At 43.3% G+C, this 18362-nt stretch overlaps 1 protein-coding gene across 9 annotated transcripts in view; it reads left to right on the top strand.

Annotated features, from left to right (window-relative positions):
- The window catches only part of kank4 (KN motif and ankyrin repeat domains 4), a 95229-nt gene that overhangs the window by 50806 nt on the left and 26061 nt on the right, over nucleotides 1–18362 (top strand). For 8 of the 9 annotated variants that reach the window (XR_014272179.1, XR_014272180.1, XR_014272181.1 and 5 more), the window contains exon 2: nucleotides 17758–17831. Coding sequence is in view for 1 of the 9 variants with exons in the window: in XM_082510091.1 (XP_082366217.1) it covers nucleotides 17813–17831 (19 nt within the window). In the remaining 8 variants the exon portion in view is untranslated. Of the gene's footprint in view, nucleotides 1–4636; nucleotides 4689–17757; nucleotides 17832–18362 lie in introns of those variants that run through there. The other variant, XR_014272184.1, reaches the window with a different exon arrangement.

The raw sequence follows: 18362 nt of genomic DNA, 5'->3' as shown, positions 1-18362 counted from the left end.
CGAGACTGTTGATATACAAAAGACTTTGTCACAAATGCCCTACTCGTGAATGTTGGCCAGTTGAATTACTATGGTTATTATGGTTCATACAGTTCAATTCAATTCAGATCACTTCAGTAGCAAATTGTAACAAAAGTTACCTTTATATTCTAAGGTTAAGACATTAATATAATACAGAGAAAAACACAACAATCAAATGCTATGAGCAACCACTTGGTGACAATGGGGAGAAAAAACTCAATTTTAACAGGAAGCTCCGGGCTCAGGGAGGAGCAGCCATCTGCCGCGACAAGTTGCAGGTGAGAGGAAGAAGACAGAACCAAAAACACACTGTGGAAGAGAGCCAGAGATTAATATGCTCAGCTGATCATGGAAAGCCCCCCCTTAGGGAGCCCAAGTATGTACTATAAGGTTTTTAATATAAGATGGGGTCATCAAAGGAGCTTGCAAAGAAAAGCGTCTGGACTTCTTTAAGTTGCTTGAAGAAAATCAGGATGAAAGTCTCAGCCACGCTCTCCAGTGCCAAAGTCCCTCCATCCAACCTCACAATACAGGAAAAGAAGGCCGTCGCTTCCCTGAGCAAAGACCACAACATCACTGTTTTACCAGCTGATAAGGGAAGATGCACCGTGGTCCTAAACACTACAGATTACCATACAAAGATCACTACTCTCCTCAGTGAAAACAATACCTACGAAGCCCTAAAGCGAGACCCCACAAGCAGCTACAAAAAGAAAGTTATAGCTTGCCTTCAAGACTTTGAAAAGGACAAAATTATTGACCGCCTTACATATCACTGCCTTTACCCAGGGGATGCCATACCCTGCATCTATGGACTTCCTAAAATCCACAAGGAAGCTGTCCCACTCAGACCCATAGTCAGTAGCATAAACTCAGCCACTTATAACATTGCTAAACACCTTGCTACCATCCTTGCTCCTCTCGTGGGGAACACCCCACACCACATCAAGAACTCCACCGACTTCACCGACAAGGTCCAGAAACTTACCCTGGACCCAGATGAAACCATGGTGTCCTTTGATGTAGTCTCTCTCTTCACTTGCATACCCACCACGGAGGCCGTGGAGACTGTCAGAAAACGACTACAAGAAGACAGCTCCTTGAAGGACAGGACCAACTTCACACCCGATCAGATCTGCACACTGTTAGACCTCTGCCTCACCACTACATATTTCAAGTACAACGAAGGCTTTTACAGACAAAAACATGGCTGTGCCATGGGCTCCCCCGTGTGACCTATTGTAGCCAACCTTTACATGGAGGAAGTGGAAAGGAAGGCTCTTGGCTCTTTCAAAGGAAGAGTACCCAGCCACTGGTACAGATATGTGGACGACACCTGGGTCAAAATCAAGACACAAGAAGTGGAATCCTTCACTGCGCACATTAACGCTGTGGATAAAAACATCAGGTTCACCAGGGAAGACACAAAGGACAACTGTTTGCCTTTCCTGGACTGCGCTGTGCACATTGAAGAGAACGGCAACCTCAACATCGAAGTTTACCGGAAGCCCACACACACGGACCAGTACCTCTTCTTTGACTCCCATCACCCTTTGGAACACAAACTTGGAGTAATTAGGACCCTACACCACCGGGCAGAACATGTTCCCTCTAAGCCTGAAGGGAAAAAGAAGGAACACACACATGTAAAGGAAGCACTCAAAATGTGCGGCTATCCTAAATGGGCGTTCTTAAAGTCAGCAAAGAGGCACAGAAAAGAAGACCAGACACCAGCGAGGGAGGATAAGAAGGACAGACGCAACAACATTGTCATCCCCTATGTAGCCGGTGTATCAGAGAAACTCAGGAGAGTTTTCTCCAAGCATGACATCCCGGTGTATTTCAGACCCAGCAACACGCTCAGACAGAAACTGGTTCACCCGAAAGACAAAACACCAAAACACAGACTTAACAATGTGGTGTATGCTGTACAGTGCAGCGAGGAATGCTCAGACCTCTACATTGGAGAGACCAAACAGCCACTTCACAAGCGCATGGCACAACATAGAAGAGCCACCTCCACAGGACAAGACTCAGCAGTCCATCTGCATCTTAAGGATAAAGGACACTCTTTCGAGGATGCCAATGTTCACATTTTGGACAGAGAGGACAGATGGTTTGAAAGAGGAGTGAAAGAAGCCATCTATGTCCACTGTGAGCGACCATCTTTGAACAGAGGCGGGGGTTTACGACACCAACTGTCTGCCATCTATAATCCAGTTTTGAGATCCCAGACGCCTTAACGCCCACTCACATCCTGGGCCATCTGACCTCAGGAATTCGCATGATAAGGTGGGGCCAGGTTTCACAATGAACACACCCGAAACTCTGGCTGATTGGGACCCACACCCAGTTTCACACCTTGGCTCAGGCGATTAGATGATCATCAGGGGTCCTTTTGTCCCTCTGTGGGGGGTTTCTCCCACTAGGTTTATATCTGGGACTCTCCACCATTTGACCTTAGAACTGAAGAAGCTTCTCGGATGAGAGGTGAAACGTCTTCAAGCAACTTAAAGAAGTCCAGACGCTTTTCTTTGCAAGCTCCTTTGACTACGATGACCTGGATGACTGAGAACCTTCACAGACATAAGATGGGGTCTGATTATTTAAGACCTTATACATGAAGAGAAGGGCATGAACCACGTGAAAGTCATTACTGAGGGTGCTGCACATAGCCACATCTTGATTTCCTGCTGCTCTTAAATTGTCCATGAATGCAATATTAAGTTATTTGAACCTCTCTTGAGGCAACAGCTCACTCCACAAACTTTGCCTGCACTTAAAAGTTAAATTTTTCTTTTGTTTTAACACAAGAGGAACCAAGATGGACAGACAACATCACTGCAACATATAATGAAAAGACAGGGAAGGAGTGATTCCTCGAGAAGTCCTTAGGGTCTGAGGTGGGATCTGATACCGCCTGACAGGAGAGGTTCATGTGATTGGGAAGGGAGAAGTTTAACCCCCTAGGCTGCATCACACCCTCTTTCAGTCCGCTGCTTTAGATGAAAGGATGTGAGCTGATAGGGTGCAGTGTGTTAGACATATATCGAGAGGGATTTAGCCACAGAAACTGTGAATATTGTCTGAGTTCATGTTTGACAAAGGTTCCTTGTGCAAGTCAACACCCTTAATAGGTTTTAAAAAAACAGGCTTTTTTCCTTCCCACTGTCACCAAGTGCTTAATAATAAGAAAATAAGCAATAAGAAAGTAATATATGATGAATAGTTTATATAATTGATGATAAATATGATGGATGATGCTTATTTAATGAGGATACCTAGAAGAGCTTCATTTTAGCTTTGAAGTTTTATCACCAAGCTAACGGCAGAGTTGAGGTGGATCACAGAAAAATGTTTTGACCACTGTGACTCTATTTTAGAAACAGGTACAGGTAGGCTTAACGCACCGCTACAAGCCTGACTGCTCATCACTGCTTTTGTCACCTGCTGAAAATCAAGCTTTGGCTGCTCAGCTGGAAAGTAATATTGATTTCTCCACTCCTGAGAAGGTGCACACTTTAGCCTCCTCACTCCGTCCTTGCTGAAGTCAGCTGATTGTTACAGAAGTGCACAGTAAAAGGTCACCTTATTTTACTGAGTTACAAAAACAATGTAATCTGATTACTTTGCACACATTATGCCCAGCACTGCTCATATGACATGCTGGATATTTTTTTCTTTCTTTGCATGCTGTGATGTCGAGCAGCTCTCGAGTAGAAGTTTGCACACGTGTAGAGAGGAATTAGCATTGTTGGACTGAGGAATCAGTGCAGGAGTGAGATAAGAGATAGGACCCATTAGCCTGGGCAGTTAGCCTATTTAAAGGCAGTTAATTATTTACCTCATTTACACTATAGAGTCAACCGGGCTGGGTTTACTCATTAGACTGCTTTCTGTTATTGAGCCAGACTGAGATAACTTGGGGTTTACTTGATAAATTTCACAGATATGATAGTCTGGAGCACCTTGAAAGTAGTGTGATCCAGTCTCATGTGGCAGCACTGTGGAGGGGGTAATTTTGAGTCCTCCAGTAAATATTACAGTGTTACACAGCGTGTGATCGTTGCAGGGTTAGACCTTTTAGCCCAGAGGCAGTACACACAGACACTACTGCACATGCACACAGCCCAGAACTAAGCATGTACACGCAACAGTAGGTGCATGAATGAACACACACTTGTACTTAAAAAGAGGTGCATAAATTAAAAACCAGACAAGACTCCTCTGTTGTTCTGTTGTTATCTGTTCAAATCATGAGCTTTATAAGCTTCCATTTCTATGCATGCTTGGAAGTTGCTGTGCTGGTGGTTCATTACCATACACTTGTGTGTCTGTATGTGTTTTTGTTCGTGTGTTTTCTGTTGAGCCCATTTGTCTATTAGGGTGTTATTTTTGTTTTTTTCTGGGCCAGTTGGTTGCACCAAGGAGGCTGGTGAATCTATCAGACTGAGACAACTGATCTTCTCTTCTCTTCTCTTCTCTTCTCTTCTCTTCTCTTCTCTACCTCTGGCACCATATGCCAACACATCCCCTCTTTCCCACCCATCCTCCCCTCCTCTTTTTCAGTTTTTTTCTCGTTTTTTCTCTGCTGATATTAATAGAGACAGGGTCAGTAGCATTCACAGAAACAGGAAGGACAGGAGGTAAGAAGAGCTACATGGCAGGTGAGAGAAAAAATTCCCCCTGTGAATTAACTCTGTTTTTCTTGCCACTCTTCATTTTTTCCCCTCAGCTTTCATGTCTCATGAACAATTTGCCATCATTCACCGTTGTTTGCTCTGCTTTTTTCTGTTCGCCTTACCTTCCTCCTCCTCCCTGCTCTATTTTTACAGTCTAGAACATAGGTCACATGTGCAGGAGCCTCGGATGTGTGAGAAAGAAAGTGTGGAAAAGGGAAAGGGGTGTATGTACAGGATGTGCACGAGTAATGGAGAGAGGGTAGTATTGTTCTGGTCGGACAATGTTCGCACTCCCCCACACAGCTTTGGCAGCGATATATTTGCTGGGGATGTAAGAGGCAGCGCACAATAATGCATTAAAACAAACACAGTAAAATAAGAGATGACATACTCAACTTATGTGTGTTTTTTTTCCGTACATGCAAAGGGAAGCAAAGCTGGAAGTTTTGCCTCATGCTATGCTAAGAGCGATAGAGTGTGAATTTATAAGTGTTGATTTCTTTGCACAGACCTCCTGCTTGTTCTGCAGAATGTGCTGCTGTACCAAGCTGAATTGCTTTCCTGCACTTATATTCTGCTGGCTTCAAGCTGTCCTCTCTGGCAGAATTATGTGCTTGCATGCACGTTTCCATGTGCTTCTGTGCACAGATCACTTACTTCATGATTGCTTTACTTTGTTAGAGTTTCCTGTTTTTATGCAAATCTGTATGTGTGTTTACTTGTGTGTGTTTGTGCGTGCGCGTGCCTTCTGTGTTTCTGTGTAAGTAGAAAGCCATAATTAATGAGCAAGGGGACCCTGTTTTTTTTAAACTCATGTTAACACTCACAGAAACACATCTCAGACCGCTTATGCTGTCACTTCCGTAGTTTATGCATGTTACGCATACATTCTGTATGTGTGCGTGTTTGAGAAAGACTTGCTTTTACCTGTCAAAGAGGACGTAACTTCACGGATGTGTAACTGAGTCTCTGCTGTTTGTCATGTTTCCCTCCTTTTTATCTTTGACCATCTAAGCCTTTCAAATCCAGACTGCATAACCTTAGACATTCCTAATCCCATCTGTCTTTCTGACAGATGTCACAGATTTATTCTGTTTTCTGCATGTTTCTCTAGTTTCTACCCTTTTTTGTCAGCATCGTTTCACCAACTGTTGACACATCAATAGTCAGATGACCCAAATGCTAATTAGCTTCACCACTGTTATTACACCCATGAGGGGAAGTAACCATAATGCTAACATATCTCAAACTAGAATGAATAATAGATGGTACAGCACCTCCTTTATCGCTAATGAAAGCATGCAGCTGTTCCTCATTTTTGGAATGCCACTACAGAACGTGAGGAAAAGACAAGCTCCTTTCACTATGTCTATGGAGGCATACAGAGCTCATGCAATAAGAGACAGAAGAGATGCAGAGATAGAAGAGATAAAAGGCAGTTGCAGCGAAGGCGTGGCGTAAGCGTTATCTGTCCTTTGACAGACACCGCAGAATCAGGACAGGGGTGGTTGCACGAGGTCGTGTCCACGCTATTACTGATAAAACACTGCACTTACTCTGTCAGCCCCTCACCCATTCTGTATTTGAAAACAGCTAATTATGTTGTAGACTGGTGTCATAAGACTGAGTAAAAATGGAAAATTTGTTTGAGGGCCTTAATAACATTTATTACCAACTATTAAAGGGCAGATGTAATTACTTAAGCAGGACATATTGCCTCAGTGGACAGATGGGCTACAGTATCTGGAAAACATTCATTACATTTAGAAAGGGTTACATATGAGTGGAGCTGTGTCCATGGCAGTTCTACTGAATGTCCTTTGTCCTTTCTTTAAATGTGCAGGCTTTTGTTATTTTCTCTGTTGAAACTCATTTTAAAATACGTGATGTAATAGGCACATGTGAAATGTAAAAATTAGGCCGGAGGTCAAATCTGGCATGGAAACGTTGATATTTACAATCCCGATATACTAATCTCATGTCCTAAATGCTTCTAACAAAGGCAGTAGATTTTAAGCATAGTTTTAAAGATAACAGATATTTCAGAAAGGTTTGACTTCATTTGACCTTGAAGAAGAATCTCCATATATTATTCCTTATATGCCCATTTGTAGTCAGTACAAACACTGGAAGTAAGAAACATAGTTTTAAACAGGTCTGTATAGCAATATTATCACTTTGACCTTCAGATCTATTTACTGACTTTGAAGGAGAGGTCAGAGGTCAAATGTTACACAATATTCTAAATCTTTATATGGTACTTTCTATATGTTGACACCACATACACACCACACTTATCAGAATCATATAAGTCATAAGGCTTTTTGTCCATTTTTGATCAATAAATCATTAAACTGAGCTTGAAGACCTTGGTGGATGAAAGGCAAATTCTAATGGATTTTTATTTAACATGACCCCACGCTACCCCTCTACAAAGTTTTTTTTATCAGAATTCATACAAAACACCACATATGAGCGGGCGGAGAGCGGTATGGGGTCTTCACACCTCTGTTCACCCCTGGGCTGGGAGAGTGAGTTGGCTGTCTGGTCGGGGTCTGGGATGCAGGGAGGCCCAGAATCCCAGGAAATATGTCCTGAGTCTGGGGGCGGTGCCTGGCACCCATGGTTCAGTCAGGCCCCTTCCGGAGGTTGGAGGGCCCTCAGTCCGCTCTAGCGTAGCAGGTTGCTGGCGGAGCCTATGGGCACGTCGCCGCAGCCCTCTGTGGCTTCTGCAACGTGGCTGCTGGGTGACCCCACCGTTTTGGGCTCTCCTCAGCTCTTTTCTAGGAGGGTGGTGCTGCTGCCCCTCCAGTGGTCCTCCATGGGCTCTCATGATCTGGGGGGCATCTATATCTGGGGCCTGGATCTGATGGATCCACTTGGGAAAATAAATCTGCTCAGCATTTTTCTTGGCCTTCAGACAATAATTCTGACTGCTCCAGTGCTGAATGGGACAGGCAAAAAAGAATTCATACAAAACTTTTTGAGCTATTGTGTTTACAGACACAATGACATGCAGGTATGCACACTCGCAAAAACATAACACCCTTGGTGGAGGTAAAGACAACATTTATTGTGTTGCATTGTAGAGTAGACGCATTTATTGCTGAATGGTGAACTAAATCTTAAAGCTTTGTCTTGTTGACGTGCAGTGTGTATTTATTTCATTGTTATAAATTGTTTAAACCACTGCACAGTTACCCACTGAAATCTCAGTGTGAAAATGACAACCACGGCTTTTGCTAAGTGAATATCCACGCAGTGCCACTTCCCCACAGTTTCTATTTTTTTCTGAAATAACTTTATTAGAGTGTAAGTTAAGCAATTTGTGTGGTTTTCAGGAAACCTCATGATCAGATATATTAAGACTAAGACTCCTTGGAATTAATTTTTACTTTACTTGCATGTTAGAAAACAGCAAGGCAGAAATATTTGGCAAGTCAGAAAGCTCGGAGTTCTCCTGAATGGTCTTTGTGAATCATCAGTACAATACTTGGGGTCTGCAGTATTCCTTTTTAAACAAAGTTCTTTGTGTGGCGTCCTAAAACTGGCAAGTGCATAAAAAAAAACATTGCTTTGTGCCTTTTGGTCTTTTTATATAAGGACCAATTTTTATTGTTGGCCTTGAGCTTAGAAAGATGTTTTTTCCCCCTTCATTCTGTGAATAACTGATAAGAGAGACGTTGTAAGGACTTTGCTGATAACCAGCCAACAACTGGAGGTAACTAGTGAACTCACTATTGTACAGACATCTGATTATTACAGCTACATTAAACTTCATGCTCTTTTCAAAGACGGATTCTTATTAAACCGTCCAATAAAGGCCATATCCTGAATTTGCAGTTCTTCCACAGAAAAAAACGTCACTTTTAACTGACCTATAATAGCTTGCTCACTGCAACCCTGTGGGAAAATTTTGCCACTGTTTAATGAAGCCCATAGACAGAAGTTCCCTCTCTCATTTTCTCTCTGGAGTTGAAAGCCAGATGTTGTTTAGCACGAGGGGAACAATCTGGCCCCTGATGAATGCAGACGCTGTTAGACTAAACTTGACTGGATCATACAGGATTAGGACTGAAGATGAACTAGAATAGACCTAAAGGTCTGGGGTGAAGTAAATTAATGATAAATTGGACCAGAAGATGTAATACAGCAGGACCTTTTTCTTGTAATGCACTATACATAGACAGAGATAATCTTAGACTGGGGTGGGATGGCCCAGACTCTACTCAAATAGCTCTTGTAGAGCAGAGAGAGATTGATCTATTTCTGCAGAACACAGACAGACTAAGCTCTGCAATATCAGATAAATGTCCCCCCAATTCACTCCTTGTATTCTGGATGCTAACAGCATTCTTTGTGCTGCGTGAGCCTAAACTTTCCAGTTCCCAGTTGACTTGTCGGTAAATTTTACCAGTTTTCACACTTTGTTGCACAGTAGCAACAAAGTCATTATGCAAAAACTGTTATCTGCACCTGCAATTCATGAGATTGAACTAATTGCACCGTCAGCTGCGTCCTTCACTCACATTTGTATCAAAGGGGATGCATCTGTAATGTGACACAGATGAGCACATCAGATTGACACACCCCCCCCCCCCCCCCCCCCCAAAATAAATGTCTTGATGCATGCTCAATCATCCATATGTAAATCCCCAAAAGTTGATTCTGGTCTTTGATCAATGATCAGTGGTTGTTGATTAATGGTCATGATAATTTGCATATTAATGACCTCTCAGCCCATTGTTCATTCAGTGGTGCTTGCTTCAGTTAATGTGCAAATGTACTGTTTATAAGACTGGGGAAACCTGCAGTCAGCTGAGACTGAAGAAGTCACTTGGATGAGTGACAAAATGTTTCTCCCATTGAAAACGCTACGTCCAAATGAACAGAATCAACCTTTTGGGACCAACTGAAAAAGTCACAAACCTGATGACAGCTCTCATAGCAGCGAGGTGAACACTGGCTGACTGCAGAGGCTAAAACATCCAGCAGAGAGGAGTCTCAGTGAGACAACGATGCCAGTTATCAAGCTAAAGTGAAGTGAGCTGTGATTATACCAGAGTAATTAAAGTGGCATCCAAATATGGCTGCAAATTCAGCTCTGGCTGTCCCCACCATGGGTTTCTACCTCTGACTTTATATTTGTTGAAACTGCACTCTGGCAGTCTTGTGCTGTCATAAGCTTTTACCAGCTGTAGTTTGCATATTCACATCTTTATGCGTATCCCTGTGTTTCTCTGCACATGTGCTCCTCCTCAAATGTGTTTTTATCTCGGGCTGAGAGTTGGCACATTAAGCTGGACGCTCCTGCTTGGATTCTCAGGGCAGTACAAGGGTAAACAGAGATAGCTGTTTCCATGCATGTCGGTCCTGTGATAAGACCTTGGGACCTGTGTTACTGTTGCTCAGCCTGCCTGTTATTCTTTAATCTGCTGCTGCGTGCAGTTTCTTTAATGTCACTTTCACACAGCTGATGAACACTTGTGTTTGAAGTGCCAGCTGCAGTCAGTGCACAATGCTTCAGAGTATATGAGAGATTGTAGTGAATTCATGGGTAATTTCTTTTTTATGAGATAAAGTTTGAAACAGAAAATGAGAGAAGGGATGCTGGGACAGCCAGGAGAGCGGGAAAAATGAGAGCGAAACCGCTCTGCTTGCACGAGATACGAGTACATCTGCCACTCCCGTCTCTGCCTCTTTTTCACTTTCCCGCCCACTTTTCTCCCTCTCCCATCCGCCCACCTCTAGCCTCCCTCTCGCTCTCTCCAATCTCATTTCCTGCTGTTCTGTCTTCTATCCAGTCCTGCTGTGTGTCAGTGTATCCGACTAATTCAATCTCCAGTACACAGGCACTCCAGTGTAATGACCCATGACATTCAATTAATGCTTCTTGGTAGGTTAAGTCACCAGTAATTGTATGTGTGTTTGCCTGATGTGCATGTGTGAATCCCTGAGTCGGTGCTGTGTGTATAATCTGGCAAGGGTGACAGCCAGGGTACACGCATTTGATGCCTTCGCATAAAGTAAAAAAACACATTTTAAAAAAACTCAATGAATAAATAAATGTTGGTGTTGATCTCGTGGTCTGTGCAAAAGAAAAAAAAAGAACAGTTATCTTAGTGTGGTTGTGGTTTCTATACTGATGACATATGAAAACCCACAGCTGTCACTACGGGCTTATTTACTGTACTGTCATTACTCTTCACATTATCACCATCGCTGCCTCTCGACCAGCTGTCACACTTATAGGATTGGTGTCAAGAGACTGTGGCACGTCCTTTAAGGGGGTTACGTGCGTCTGAGAGACACGGAGTAACAAACACAGTCACTCAACCTGACACACACGTGAACCTACATGGTGAAGGCAGAGCTAGCAAACACACACACACACACACACACACACACACACACACACACACACACACACACACACACACACACACACACACACACACACACACAAACACACAAAAATAAACACTGACAAAGAGAGTGGCTAAATTGGTGCTGATACACACAAACAGTTTTGAACACTCACACCCGTGGCCTCCTTTTAGCTTCGCGTGGCCTCTAGCAGATACTTTCAATTTGGATTAGCATAGCCTTTTGGAGCTTTCAGCTCATACTCATTATGACTGTAATCCAGTGTCTATTGTGCATCATCAGTGTCACCGTGGGCTTTCAGTATTTAATTACTAGTCTAACCTGGGTAATCTTCTAGTTATGCTGAAATAACAGTGCATGCAATTTAGAAACATATGCATTTAACACTATAGACTGATTGTTATGTCTTATCATTTATGCTAATCATCCACAGTACACTGCTTAATGTAACACGATCCTTCTGTTGCTCTGAGACCTTCATTAAACACACGCACACATTAGGAATGACTTTAATTAAAAGAGGAAACTTTAAACAAAAGTCCTGTAACTTCCACATTAGGGAAGGTCAGGAAGAATGTCTCATTTGGGAAAACCATAGCAGTTCTTCCCACCCCCCCCCACCCCACCCCACATTTACCCTGCTCATCCCATCTTGTCAAACCTATCTGTCATTTCGAAGCTTTTGTTTTTCTTCTCTCTCTTGTCCCTGCTCCATTTTCCCCCATTCTACCTCTGTCTTCGGTAATGATCTAATTAAGGCGGGTCTTGTTGCCTGCCCACTGTGTGTAATTGCCACTGGGGTGTGCCTGTACTTCGCTCTGCAATTACCAGCATCATTCTTTTGCTCCCGAATCAGCTAATTAAGCCTTATGGACAGCGAGGTGATTGTAGCCGCATTGAGTGTCACGAGGAGTCAGGAATGCCCGTTCTCTTGTCTCACTCCTGGGACACACAGAAATAGTGGATTTGCAGTGGTTGCCATGGTAGCCATCGCCCTGTCAGATCGTGTGCAGCGACTGTCAGTCAGATGATCGGTGTTTCTCTTTGTGTGTCTGTGTTTATCTGTTCATCTGTAACTGAGACAACAACTTTGCTCTAGGTCACCTCTTCTTTTCATTATTAAGGTTCAGTCTGCACAGGAGGGGACAGGAGGCCAAACAGAGCTTGTCACAGCTCCTGTTTAGGTCCCTGGGTGGACTGGCTGTCATTTTGATTGATTATATTGCCATCTCATGTAATGCTTGCCTTGCAGTATGTCCTCACTCGGCACTGCCTGACACATTTTTCCCACAAACTAGACCACGAACTTACTTCAAAATAATCTCAGCACTTTGTGGTACAAACATTTGATTTAATTTGGTGCATGGTTGCTTGAAAATGTGATCAAAAATGACAAGTGGTTAGTCAGTAGTGAGATTCTTCATCCGGGTGACTTTTTTTTTTTAATGTTCTCATCCACACGTCAAAGAAGTCATCACAAATGGGGAAACTACCTCTTAGAAGACAGCGTTTCTATGTTCCCACTAGACTTTTATCTTCTTTGAATCTAAATACAGCATCAAAACAAGAAAAATGGCTTTCACTGTTGCACCGTTGCATCCATCGAATCAGCTGTCTGCAGTGACTTGAAACTGAGTGCTAGAGGTATTATAGAATACAGAGCATCAGTGAGGAGTGTAAAACACTCATCTGTAGTATTCATATACTACATATATGGTTGTGGAACTCCTAAAAATAATGAAAATGCTAATTTAAGCCTCTTAGCTACCTTAGGTGTCGACGTTTGAACTCCAGTGCTTATTAAAGCACAGCCTCGGGCACTTATGTGCTATATGTCTCATACATAGCAGGTATCCTCTACAGTGCCATAAATTTGCATGGAAATTGCGTGAATAATGTGTGCCTATTTTCTAAATAGCCTTAGAGCTGATATTTGGCTGCTCATGCAGCTGCTCGTGTTCATTTAATATGGATTTGAACTGTGCAACTCACTCAAAGTTGGGCAAATTGCCGTTATTTTTACTGTGAGTATTGGATATTTTATTAGAAGCTTTTAGTCCTTAAAAGTTTTGACTCCACATTCTGAATTCTTTTCCCTCTCACATAGGTCTACTGTGCAATAAACTAATTGTAAAAAAAAAATGTCATAGCAGCTCTGGTTTATTGGCTTCTCCATGTGGAACAAATTATGCAAACATTTGTGAGCTTGTCCTCGGTTGTGCTGACCTAAGTGGAGCCTAAAGGCTGACGAAAGGCGAGTTTAAGCTAATGGGTACAGCGGCACTGCAATTAACTGCAATGTGCTACTAATTTTTGCTTTTTCTTGGCAGACCTAAATGTTTTTCGTCTTCAGTGGGGTACCCAAGACTGTACAATACAGTGGGGCAAAAAAGTATTTAGTCAGCCACCGATTGTGCAAGTTCCCCCACTTAAAATGATGACAGAGGTCAGTAATTTGCACCAGAGGTACACTTCAACTGTGAGACACAGAATGTGAAAAAAAAATCCATGAATTCACATGGTAGGATTTGTAAAGAATTTATTCGTAAATTAGGGTGGAAAATAAGTATTTGGTCACCTCAAACAAGGAAAGTCTCTGACTCTCACAGACCTGTAATGTCTTCTGTAAGAAGCTTTTCTGTCCCCCACTCGTTACCTGTATGAATGGCACCTGTTTGAACTCATCATCTGTATAAAAGACACCTGTCCACAGCCTCAAACAGTCAGACTCCAAACGCCGCCATGGCCAAGACCAAAGAGCTTTCGAAGGACACCAGGAAAAGTATTGTAGACCTGCACCAGACTGGGAAGAGTGAATCTACAATAGGCAAGCAGCTTGGTGTGAAAAAATCAACTGTGGGAGCAATCATCAGAAAATGGAAGACATACAAGACCACTGATAATCTCTCTCGATCTGGGGCTCCACGCAAGATCTCATCCCGTGGGGTCAAAATGATCATGAGAACGGTGAGCAAAGATCCCAGAACCACACGGGGGGATCTGGTGAATGACCTGCAGAGAGCTGGGGCCAAAGTAACAAAGGTCACCATCAGTAACACACTACAACGGCAGGGAATCAAATCCCGCAGTGCCAGACGTGTTCCGCTGCTGAAGCCAGTGCATGTCCAGGCCCGTCTGAAGTTTGCCAGAGAGCACATGGATGATACAGCAGAGGATTGGGAGAATGTCATGTGGTCAGATGAAACCAAAGTAGAACTTTTTGGTATAAACTCAACTCGTCGTGTTTGGCGGAAGAAGAATACTGAGTTGCATCCCAAGAACACCATACCTACTATGAAGCATGGGGGTGGAAACATCATGCTATGGGGCTGTTTTTCTGCCAAGGGGACAGGACGACTGATCCGTGTTAAGGACAGAATGAATGGGGCCATGTATCGTGAGATTTTGAGCCAAAACCTCCTTCCATCAGTGAGAACTTTGAAGATGAAACGAGGCTGGGTCTTCCAACATGACAATGATCCAAAACACACCGCCTGGGCAACAAAGGAGTGGCTCTGTAAGAAGCATTTGAAAGTCCTGGAGTGGCCTAGCCAGTCTCCAGACCTCAACCCCATAGAAAATCTGTGGCGGGAGTTGAAAGTCCGTGTTGCTCGGCGACAGCCCCAAAACATCACTGCTCTCGAGAAGATCTGCATGGAGGAATGGGCCAAAATACCAGCTACTGTGTGTGCAAACCTGGTAAAGACCTATAGTAAACGTTTGACCTCTGTTATTGCCAACAAAGGTTATGTTACAAAGTATTGAGTTGTATTTTTGTTATTGACCAAATACTTATTTTCCACCCTGATTTACGAATAAATTCTTTACAAATCCTACCATGTGGATTCATGGATTTTTTTTTTCACATTCTGTCTCTCACAGTTGAAGTGTACCTCTGGTGCAAATTACTGACCTCTGTCATCATTTTAGGTGGGGGAACTTGCACAATCGGTGGCTGACTAAATACTTTTTTGCCCCACTGTAGACTTTAGAGGGACTTTAGACAGACTTTAGAGGGAAAACCAGCACACCGCAGACCACGGCCTCTCTGTGTGAGGATCTAAACGTATTCTACGCTAGATTCGACACAGCGAACACCATGAGACCGGACAGTGTGCACACCGCGGATGACGTCAGTGCGCACACTGTGTCTGAGGAGGATGTGCGGAGGTGCTTCAGGAAGGTGAACGCACGCAAAGCTACTGGTCCGGACGGGATTCCCGGCCGCGTCCTCAAGTCATGCGCGGCTCAGCTGGCTGGAGTGTTCACGCACATCTTCAACCTTTCCCTCTCTCTGTCTGTAGTCCCAGCCTGCTTCAAAATAGCCACCATCGTCCCTTTACCCAAATTCTCCACCATCTCCTCATTGAACGACTGGCGACCTGTAGCCCTGACCCCCATCGTAAGCAAATGCTTCGAGAAGCTGGTCAGGGACTTCATCTGCTCTGCACTACCCGACTCACTGGACCCTCTACAGTTCGCATACCGCCACAACAGGTCCACTGATGATGCCATAGCCCTGACACTACATACTGCCCTGTCACACCTGGAGAAGAGAGACACGTATGTGAGAATGCTGTTTGTAGATTACAGCTCAGCATTCAATACCATCGTTCCCTCGAAGCTGGACAGGAAACTGCAGGATCTAGGACTGAGCAGCTCCCTCTGCAGCTGGATCCTTAGCTTCCTGTCTGACAGACGCCAAGTGGTCAGACTGGGCAGCATCACCTCATCCCCCGTCACACTGAACACTGGTGCTCCACAGGGGTGTGTACTGAGCCCTCTCCTGTACTCACTCTACACCTACGACTGCACAGCCACTAACAGCTCCAACATCATTGTGAAGTTTGCGGACGACACTACAGTGGTGGGTCTTATCACCAACGGTGATGAGACAGCTTACAGGGAGGAGGTCAGCGCCCTGACCCACTGGTGTCAAGACAACCATCTCACCCTCAACGTCGCAAAGACAAAGGAGTTGATAGTGGACTTCCGGAGGTGCAGAGAAGTACACACCCCCATCACCATCAACGGCGCTGCTGTGGAGAGAGTGAGCAGCTTCCGGTTCCTTGGTGTACATCTGGCTGAGGATCTTACGTGGTCAGTACACACAAACAAAACAGTGAAGAAGGCGCAGCAGCGCCTCTTCTTTCTCAGGAGACTGAAAAGATTCGGCATGAGCCCCCGCATCCTCAGGACCTTCTATCACTGTGCCATTGAGAGCATCCTCACTGGATGCATCACCATCTGGTATGGCAACAGCACCGCCTACAACTGCAAAGCTCTCCAGCGAGTAGTGCGGTGCTCTGAACGGATAATTGGAGGTGAGCCTCCCTCCCTCCAAGACATCTACAGGAAGCGGTGCCTGAGGAAAGCGGGGAGGATCATCAAGGACTCCAGTCACCCCAGCCATAAACTGTTCAGACTACTTCCATCAGGAAGGAGGTTCTGCAGCATCCGGTCCCGTACCAGCAGACTGAGAGACAGCTTCTTCCATCAGGCCATCAGACTGCTGAACACGTCATATACACCTCAGCTTCACTACTGGAACTTCAACATTATGCACTCCATACTGTACAGTAACGCCACTGTTTTGCACATGTCTCAACTCTGTATATTTTATTTTATATATTTTATTTATTGTTTACTCTATTTAATTTGTAAAATATGTGTACACACACACACACACACACACACACACACACACACACACACACACACGTAGAAAAATATTTAGTATACACATCCAGAAATGCATATACTATTATATATTGTACATATATTTATTAGTTTCAGATGTAGCCATTCTTGTATTTTGCTTGTTTACATTATTGTATTTTGCACAACTCTGTTGCTTGTGAAGCTCGCACACAAGAATTTCACTCACATGTGCTGTACCAATGTACCTGCACATGTGATGTGACAATAAAAGTTATTTGATTTGATTTGATTTGTATGTGACTGCATATTTATTTTTAAACATACAATGTGCATCCATTTATCATTTTCCTAATAAAAATAAACTAATGAGGCACAGTAGTTCAATTCAGTTTTATTTAGATAGCACCAAATCAGTTGCTTCAAGGTGTTTTCTATTTTAAGGTGAAGATCCTGCAATAATAGAGAGAAACCCCAAAAATCAGGGGATCCCCATGAGCAAGCACCTGGCGACTGTGGAAAGGAAAAAACCCCTTTTGACAATATGAAATCTTCAGCATAACCAGGCTCAGGGAGGCGCAGCCATCCAACCTTAGAGTGAGGGGAGGAAGACAAGATAACAGATACACTGTGGAGAGCCAGAGTTGAAATATAACAGTCGTGTGTATTAAGTCTGCCTGTTTTATATATAAAAAATGTCATATCTCTAAGAAATTGTTTTGTCTTATTTTGGTGGCTTCACTAAATCAGTGAAAACATATTACAAGAATCTTGGAAAGCAATAACTTCACTGTGAAAAATTTTCTGGTCCTTTATCTGCAGGGCTCACATGCTTTTGTCTTGGTTTGTTTTGTTTGATTTAACAGATATTGATATTGAAAAAAGTCCAAAGGCATGATGTAAATGCCATAAATTTACTCTTGCAGAATTTGGTTCTATTTGCATAATATTAGTGGGCGATATTTCAGTTTCTCATGTTTCTCTCTCATTTCTGCTTTTTTTCTCCCAGGCTGTTAGCTCCTACTCTAGCAAACACAAGTAGATGACTGAGAACTCGGCCTCCCATGATGGACAAGAAAAGTGGTGAGTGTCGCCAAGCCTGTAGTTAAACAAGCAATCCTCTGTGCTTCTAACATGTGCAGCAACCTTTTTTAACAACTGTGAGAAGCTTAATAAGTCAGACTCTATTTTTTGCTTTTATTCCAATATATAATCTAGTTCATGACATAAAAGGTGACATTTTTATCTCGCTGTTCCTTTCATGTGGCCAAAAACAGCTATGGGCTTATTTCCTTCAGGTGATAACCACCCCGTCTCATACTGCATTCATAAGTTGACACAGCATGAGCAGCATTTTACATGCTGATTAGTTTGTTTTGGCGCAATCACTGCATGATAATTACTTCCCAGTAAGTGATCGGGTTTTACATAATGAAGCACTGTTTGTTCGGCACAGTACAGCCTGCTTGCACGAGGGGGTGAAAAGAATTAATAATGCTGATGATGTGTGATTTGGTTCATGTTCTTATTGTAAACTAATTGCACATGTTTAGTTCTTTCATATCGGATACTACAGTATTACTATGACTAGTCACTGAAGTATGAAAATAAGCA

This window comes from Aulonocara stuartgranti (genome assembly GCF_965226115.1).
Source record: "Aulonocara stuartgranti genome assembly, chromosome: 17".
Lineage (NCBI taxonomy): Eukaryota > Metazoa > Chordata > Actinopteri > Cichliformes > Cichlidae > Aulonocara > Aulonocara stuartgranti.
Note: the sequence above shows the minus strand (reverse complement) of the source record. Positions and strands in the feature narration are given on the sequence as shown.